Source organism: Staurois parvus, unplaced genomic scaffold, assembly GCF_062004578.1.
Source record: "Staurois parvus isolate SC_StPar_1 unplaced genomic scaffold, SC_StPar_1.0 ptg001591l, whole genome shotgun sequence".
Classification (NCBI taxonomy): Eukaryota; Metazoa; Chordata; class Amphibia; order Anura; family Ranidae; genus Staurois; species Staurois parvus.
Genome location: NW_028319387.1, coordinates 208,985 through 217,843, shown reverse-complemented (window position 1 = coordinate 217,843; position 8,859 = coordinate 208,985). Strand labels below are relative to the sequence as shown.

At 46.6% G+C, this 8,859-nt stretch overlaps 1 protein-coding gene across 1 annotated transcript in view; it reads left to right on the top strand.

Annotated features, from left to right (window-relative positions):
• Positions 1-151: 151 nt before the first annotated feature.
• Positions 152-8,859, top strand: part of TOP3A (DNA topoisomerase III alpha) — a 46,565-nt gene continuing 37,857 nt past the window's right edge. The window contains exons 1-3 of the mRNA XM_089662952.1: positions 152-286; positions 6,242-6,539; positions 7,715-7,774. Of these exons, the coding sequence (XP_089519078.1) occupies positions 6,348-6,539; positions 7,715-7,774 (252 nt within the window). The 5' untranslated portion in view covers positions 152-286; positions 6,242-6,347. The remainder of the gene's footprint in view (positions 287-6,241; positions 6,540-7,714; positions 7,775-8,859) is intronic.

Below are 8,859 nucleotides of genomic sequence, written 5' to 3'. Positions count from 1 at the left end.
CTCCGCCTGTAGGCGAGCCAAGAAAAACCGCTAAGGAGGGTATGGTGCGGCTACCGAGAATGCTCGGCGCCCATCAGCAGCCCTTAAAATCGTTCGCGGGGAGGGTTTGCTGTATAACAGATCCGCAATGCATGCCGGGAGTTGTGGTCCAGCCGTGGTCACGTGTACCCGGAAGTGGGAGGAGAGCGTGTACGGCGAGAGCGAAGGGACAATCCGGGGAAAAGTTGCAGATATCGCGCGGGAGAGAGAGAGAGAGACTCGGGAGGAAACAAGAGGAAATAGTATAGTATGTGTCATTACGGCAGCATGAGGGAAGAGGATACATATATGGATGTATATATAAGTGGTCTCACTCACAGAGGCTGATCTGTATACATTCCAGTATACAGCTGCTGTAGCAGAGCAGGTTTGCTGAGACTTGTAGTTCCTCAAGTGGTCAGATGACCTGAAGTACAGCGGATTGGGGTTCTCATGTAAACGCATTACGGCGTATGTTGATGATCAGCACAAAATGTGACATGCGTTGGCCTGCGTTTCATTGGAAAAATAATGCCTAGCCCTTGTTGGGCTTATTTACACTTGCCGCTCCTCTGAGAAGCGTGCCGCGGTGGATCGCTTTTCAGAGGCGCTTGACAGGAGCCAATTTGCCGCCACCTGTTAGAACCCGTGGCACCGCGCTGCAACCGCCTGCATTACACAAGGTTGCAATGTGGCCCTTAACTGGATTATTATTATACAGGATTTATATAGTGCCAACAGTTTGCTCAGCGCTTTACAATATAACGGGAGACAATACAGCAACAATTAAAAAGGGATAGGAGGGCCCTGATCCTGGGAGCTTACAATCTAAGGGGGGGGGGGGGGGGACTGGTGGTACAAAAGGTAGTAACTGTGGGGGATGGACTGGTAGGAGGAATAGAAGATTCCATTATTACCTAAAGGCGGGATAGGGTTCCCTCTAAAGAGAGGTTTTCAGAGATTGCCTAAAAGTGAGCAGAGAAGGCGATAGTCTGATAAATTAGGGTAGAGAGTTCCAGCGGATGGGGGAGGCTCTGGAGAAGTCCTGGAGACAAGCATGGGACCTGTGCTATAAACGATTGCTGGCGACATGGTCGATGGACACGTTAAGTCTCAGGTTCACGCACGTGTGAGTTGGAACCACTTGCAAAATCGTGTGCGTTCCCTGCCCAATGGTAAAATGCATTATTCTTAAGCAAACGTGCCATTCGTTCCTAAAGGCAAGGCAAACGCAAAACCGCCTGGTGTGCCATGCAACTCTGCAATTTAAAAAAAAAAATGGGTCCGGGACTTCTCTACGTGTATTCACACACGTGTGGAATGGAACCACTTGCAAAATCGCGTGCGTTCCCCGCCCACAGGCAAAATGTGTTGTTCTTAAGCAAATCTGCCATTCGTTCCTAAAGGCAAAGCAAACGCAAAACCGCCTGGTGCGCCATGCAACTCCGCAATTAAAGAAAAAAAAAAATGGGTCCGGGACTTCTCGACTTGTATTTCTGCCAGTAGGGCCGCCCATTGAAATGATTAGCCTACTGTATGCGCAAAACGCACGCGGGTCACTCAAATGTCAACCTAAACTAAAGTGGGAATCCAGATGACACCTAAGCAGCCTAATGCAGGCCATAGACGGTTCGTTTATCGGCTGATTTTTCGTCCGAAAAAAAACGAAACATTGGTCGTTCTGTTGCCACCAATGATTGTGAAATTTGGCCGTTTTTCACACATTTTCCAGCATGACCGATAAAAGAAATGAGGAGGAACTGCGAAAATGGGCCAATGCCATTGCCCCACTAACAGTGAGAAAATCTGCCGATTATTCTTTCGGATGAAAAATCGGCCGATAAACGAACCATCTATGGCCTGCATAAGTCTAGGTTCACACCTAAGCGTTTTCTGCAGTGTTTTGCGTTTTTCAGAAACGCACAGAAGTCTAGATAACATGATTTCCTATGGGACACGTTTACATCTCCGCCTTTTCACCCACTGCGCTTTTTGGAAAGGGTTGGGGACTTTTTTAAATGCAAAATGTTGCGTTTTTGGTTCTATAGACTTCAACGGAGACGCTGTAGATCAGTATGTAATGCGTTTTTGACGCGTTTTGTGGTTTAATCTGCCTAGCAACAAGAATAAAAAGCATAAAAATGGATTGAAAACACAAGTGCAAAAACACAAAACGAATCAAACACAAACTGCACAGGTGTGGACCTGGCCTTAAAGTACAACTACAGGCAAAACTTTTTTTGTTTCTTCATTTTGGATAGAGTAAGGGAAGGTTATAACCCCGGTCAGATCTGTGTCCCATTGCGGAGATTTCCCTTCACTTCCTGTCCCATAGCCAAAACAGGAAATCAGCAAAACAGAGGAAACTCCTGTATATTAAAGGGAATTCTTTTGGGGTCACCAGAACTAGTGTCCCCATTGGAAGATTTCCCCTCTATTACTTTTCTGGGGACAACCCAAATATTTGGGATTTTATTTTACTTTCAATGATAATGGTGCACAGGACAAATAGAGAGGGTGGATCTCCCTAACTGGGACACAGCAATAAAAACCGACAGGGGGTCTAATCCCTCTCCACTCTCGAACTAAAAAAATAAAGTGTTGCCTTTAGTTATATTTTTAAACTGCCCCTCCCCCTGCTAACACCTATATGGACTATCCTGTCTTAGACAGATGTATATACTTACCTAATTGGGTCATGGGTTCGATTCCCAACCATGGCGCCTCCTGCCTGGAGTTTGCATGTTCTCCCTGTGTTCGCGTGGGTTTCCTCCGGGTGCTCCGGTTTCCTCCCACACTCCAACGACATGCTAGTAGGTTAATTGGCTCCTGTCTACATTGTCCTAGTTTCATCCCTGGCCATGTAGGAGCTCTTGCATAGTGGGGGTTGGGGAAAGACCTGGCAACCTACCTGTAAAAATAATTGCTAAGAGAATTAATGGAAGAAGTCGCTTGTGAGTGACGGTCCATGCAATCGCCAAGGGTCAGATACGACTGAATGGATAGATATATATACTTACCTACTTTTAGTCCGCTTCAGTCACAGGTTTCCCTTCTGTCAGCCAGTGGCAGCTGCAGGGGAGAGGAGAGATCACTCAGCAATGGCTGGTAAAGCCTGCCACTCATAGGCTTCAATGGGCCGTCTGTTTTCAGTGTTTCCTCTTCTCCCCTGCAGCTGCTGCTGGCTGATATAAGGGGAATCGTGATCAGACCTGAGCCAGCTAAAGTAGGCAAGTATAGACATCATTCTTATTTAGGTTAGTCAGTATAGATGTTGGGGGGGGGGGGACAGTTTTAAGGATAATTAGGTGTAAGACAGAATTTAAGTGTAATTTGCAGCAGGGTAGTCAGGGAAGGTAAAACTGGTGGTTGTGAAGGTTCAAGGTTTTTTACGTTCATGCATTCTATGCATGAACGTAAATAACCTTCTGTGAGCAGCTCCTGCCCCCTATCCCCCTAATACTCACCTGAACTCTATCACGATCCAGCGATGTGCATGAGAGCCTCTGCTCTCCGGGGACTCTCCCTCCTCATTGGTTGAGACAGATGCTACTGTCAATCTCAGCTAGTGAGCCAGTAAGGGGAAAGAGGGGGCAGGACCGAACCATGGCTCTGTATTTGAATGGACACACAGAGCAGCGAGCCTGGGTGCCCCCATAGCAAGCTACTTGGTGTTGGGGCACTTGGCAGAAGGGAGGGGCCAGGACCTCCGGCGGGGGACAGATGCAGCATCAGACCAATTCTGCATCCACCTAGGTAAGTGTGGTTTGGAAATAAAATAAAAACAAGCCATACTTCTCTTTTAACCACTTATTTTTACCTCCCCCAGCCACTCATGTAAACAAAGCCTTTAAATGTGCCACAACATATCTGCTATGGTGAGCGGGTTGTGGTGGCGATACAGCACATGCACATTAGGGTGCTATTCAAAATGCATGGCATGGCAATGTGGTCTGTGTGTTGTCATGGGTTTGTGGTACTGTACAGCAAAGGGCGTGCAGTATCAATGCACTGTGGTCCAGCCCTTGGGGCTTTGATAGACCCTCCCGTTTGATATCCCTTGACCTGCAGACCTTGAAAGGTGTCCCTATTGGAGAGATTTCTTCTGACTTCCTGTATTGGTAACAGGGTGTGACAAAGACAGGAAGTGAAGGGATATCTATCTGATGGGGACACAAACGCACAATTATTCAGCAGAATGGTCTTATCAGGTTTTTGTTGCTATGTGTGTTTTGGTGACACCCGCACCCTCCTATTTCTTGTCCTGTGTCACCGGGACAGGATGTGACAGTAAATCTTCCTGGTAAGGACATAGATGGCTATAAAAACATGGCAGAGCGTCGGGTATTTTGGTTTCTCCTGCCAATACCTACGTTGCGATCTGTGGTGTACTTAGGTTTTGTGCTGTCCTAGGCAGGCAACACAAAAATCCCCCCCTTCCCCGCAGAGAGAGCCTGACATTGACCAACAACACCCCTGCCCCCCCCCAAGAAAGGCTTCCACTACCACCTCCATCCATATACAGGCAACCATCCCCCCCCCGATCTGTGGCGTATTTAGGTTTTGTGCTGTCCTAGGCAACACAAAAATCCCCCCCTTCCCCGCAGAGAGAGCCTGACATTGACCAACAACACCTCGGGCCCCCCCCCCCCCCTCCCAAGAAAGGCTTCCACTACCACCTCCACCCATATACAGGCAACCATCCCCCCCCCCCCCGATCTGTGGCGTATTTAGGTTTTGTGCTGTCCTAGGCAACACAAAAATCCTTCCCCGCAGAGAGAGCCTGACATTGACCAACAACACCCCTGCCCCCCCCCCAAGAAAGGCTTCCACTACCACCTCCTTCCATATACCGGCAGCCACCTGACCCCCCCCCCCCCAAGAAAGGCTTCCACTACTACCTCCATCCATATACCGGCAACCATCTCCAACCCCCCCCCAAGAAAGGCTTCCACTATCACCTCCACCCATATACCGGCAACCACCCCCCCCCCAAGGAAGGCTTCCACTACCACCTCCACCCATATACCGGCAATCACCCCCCCCGATCTGTGGCGTATTTAGGTTTTGTGCTGCCCTAGGCATCACAGAAATCCCCCCTTTCCCCACAGAGAGAGCCTGACATTGACCAACAACACCCCTGCCCCCCCCCCCTAGAAAGGCTTCCACTACCAACTCCACTCGTATACCGGCATCCCCCCCGCCCGGCACTAGAGAGAAAGACACTAGCAGCTCCTGATGTCCCTGGGAACGACAGTCAGGCTCTGCATACACCGTCAAGCAACCCGCAGCCTCTCTTGAATCCTATCCCACTTGCTCCCCATGTCGCATGTGTCCCTTCTTCTTGGTGGTGGTGTTGCCCCCCTGAAAAATGCCGCCGTAGGCAAATACGTCCCTGGTTGCGATAGAATACTACGGTGATGTAGAGAGAATCTGGAGAAATCATAGTGCCACTACCCCTAGATCACTGTTGTGTTCTGTAAATGTGTAGGGCTTGGCAAGAGGAACCAAACCCATAGATAAAGTCAGTTGAAGTAAAAAAGTGTCAGTAAGGATTGGGCCGCACAGTGGCTAAATGGTTAGCACTTCCGCCTGGCAGTACTAGGGGTTGTTGGTTTGAATCCCAGGCACAGCACCTCCTGCCTGGAGTTTGCATGTTCTCCCTGTGCCTGCGTGGGTTTCCTCCCACACTCCAAAGACATGCTGGTAGGTTAATTGGCTCCTGTCTAAATTGTTCCTAGTATGTGTATGTATGAATGTGAGTTAGGGACCTTAGATTGTACGCCCCTTGAGGGTTAGGGACCTTAGATTGTACGCCCCTTGAGGGTTAGGGACCTTAGATTGTACGCCCCTTGAGGGTTAGGGACCTTAGATTGTACGCCCCTTGAGGGTTAGGGACCTTAGATTGTACGCCCCTTGAGGGTTAGGGACTGATGTGAATGTACAATATATATGTAAAAATAATCTAAGGTCCCTAACCCTCAAGGGGTGTACAATCTAAGGTCCCTAACTCACATTCATACATACACATACTAGGGACAATTTAGACAGGATCCAATTAACCTACCAGCATGTCTTTGGAGTGTCGGAGGAAACCCGCACAGGGAGAACATGAAAACTCCAGGCAGGTGGTGTCGTATAAAATCCATTTGTGTGTGGCATCAGTGTTCCGTAACGTCAACTACTTCTTGAATATTGACCTCTCAACTTTTGATCGTTACAGGTACACCTGAAATCCTTGTATTCTTCACTCGTTTTCAAGGGGCATTTTATGGACCGAGTCCAGCCATGACGTTTGCAGGACCCAAGTACCGCTTGCTGCTTCTGTGATGATTTTCTGTAGAAGTATTTTGACATTTCGCAGGTTTAAGATCCTGACTGGAACCAGCATCCGTTTCTGCTCTGAAAACTCCTCGATCATGTCCCTCAGGACTCCTGTCCAGAAAGTCCTTTGTGTGGCGGAGAAAAATGACGCTGCCAAGGGGATTTCTGATATCATGTCCAACGGGCGGATGAGGAGGGTGAGTGTAACATGTACCTCTTTTTATGACTTTATGCTTCACTGGAGTCTCTAAAATCCATTATCATTTTTTGTATAGGTACGCCATGTAATAAATCAGTTAAAAAGGACAATAAGGCTCAGTCAGTATCCTTTTGTTGGCATCATAGTGAAAATGCTAGTAGTTTGGCTGTTTCTGGCTATTGAATCAGGTGATCCTGATGTATGACAGGCATTCTGAGTTCAGTTGTGATTTCACTGGCTGCATGATTGTTTCAGGTAACAAGCATCTCTAGTCAGAGGTTAAAGAGTATGTATTCCCAGCATTTCCTATTCCTGATATGTGCCTACTGTACCATGTACTTATATGAAAAAGTCTCCTGTTCTCTTTGTATTGCTTCCTTTGTGTGAAATCCCTGGTTGTCATGCCAGTCCCTCTGCTTTCCTATTAACCAGTTCTTGACTGTGCTATAGCCGGAAAACTGCTACAGCGCAGTCATCCAGTTCTGGGGGGGCGCCCATAGACTTCCTTCCAGAACCACGGCCCCTGCGCGCCCGCTGTGGTTTGCTGTATGATTACTGTGTCCTTTGGCCACAGTTAGTCACATATTGGTGGGGGGAAGGGCCAAACGCAGCAGTCCTTTACCGTGTGATCAGTTGTGTCCAATCACCACTGACCCCAATGTAAACACACTTGCTGGTTATTAACAGTGCTTTCCTTATGCACTGTCACTGTGGGAGGAGAGGAGAAAGAGTAACTGGCAAGTGTGACAGGGGCATGTACACAGACAACCAGGGCACTGATTATCAGTGCAACCCCATCAGTGTAGCCTCATCAGAAGAAAAATTACTTATTTGCATAATTTTGTAACAGAAACTAAGAAAAAATGTTGTTGTTTTTTTAATTTTTGGTCGTTTTTTTATTTGTTTAGCAAAAAATAAAAAACCCCAGCGGTGAATAAACACCACCAAAAGCAAGCTCTATTTGTGTGGAAAAAAATGAATACAAATTTAATATGGGCACACTGTTGCATGTTGAATTTACTGAATATTCCTATTCAGAGTCCAGCAGTGATTGGTTCTGCCACATTCTGAATTCCCACAATCCATATCGTTTTAGAATAATGAAAAATTATCAAGTGCTTTATTATTGTGTCATAACTTTGTAAACTGAATTTTTATTTATATTTAAATCAGAGAGAAGGATTTTCGAAGTTTAACAAGATCTATGAATATGAGTATCATTTGTTTGGAAAGGTGAGTAGCCGAAATGCTAAAAGTATTTGTGCAGATTAACCTCCTTGGCGGTATTCCCGAGTGTAGCTCGGGGTAAAGTTTGAGTACCAAGAGCGGTAACCCCGAGCTACACTCGGGCATGCGGCGTTGCTCAGGGAGTCCCTGCAGCACTTACCTTGTCCTTCGCTCCCGCAATGTCTCCTGCAGCGTCCCCGGCCATCTCCTAAGGCCGATGCCGGCATCCGGCTTCCGTGTTCCGGTCCCTGTGATGTCGGGACGTACGGGCGCCGGAACCGGCGGCAAATTTGAAATTTTTTAAAAATGTCATTTTTGCTGTCATTGCTGTTTCAATGCATTTCACATACATTTTGTCCCTACTGCTTTGTCCTGTGTCCTGCTTGCATTTTGACTGTTCTTTCTGCCTGGAAACTTAGAAAAGTCCATGGCGTCCAAAAAGCGTCCCTTTACGTCAAAAGCGGTTTTAGAACAGCGATAGTAAATCAGAACCACTTGCAGAATTGAGTGATAATGATTCGTGGGGGGAATTCCTCATCAGACACTGAAAACGTTTTTGCGACTTTGCTCAGCGATGTGCGAATTTGCCTCTGTATTTCAAATTTCAGTGTTTTTGGTTTGATTATATTATTGAATTAAATTTATTATTATTCTATTATTATTTTTTATGATTATTTATTAAATTATAATTTATGATTTCGTGTTTCAAGTTTTACCATATCCGGGATGTTTACTAGACTCTTGTTCGGACAGATTTCAGTGAGTTATTCCTAAAAATTACAGCCTACAATAAAAAACTACATATTTCCATGCAAAAAAATGGTACCGCTTTCAGCACAAAAAATCGGAAATAATCATACCGCCAGGGAGGTTAATAAAAAGAGGTCAAGACTGCAGAACACAGACATTTATGTAGAGCTGCCATTCTCAACCAGGGTTCCTCCAGAAGTACAGGGAGTTCCATGAACAATGGAAGGCCCTGCACTACAAAGGTTATCTGCTCATTTAGTGTGGAGGATTAAGGAGTAAATGCTTTCCATGATCCCTACATCCTGCTTTGTAAAAGTAAGAAGGAAAAAAGCGCCTCTAAG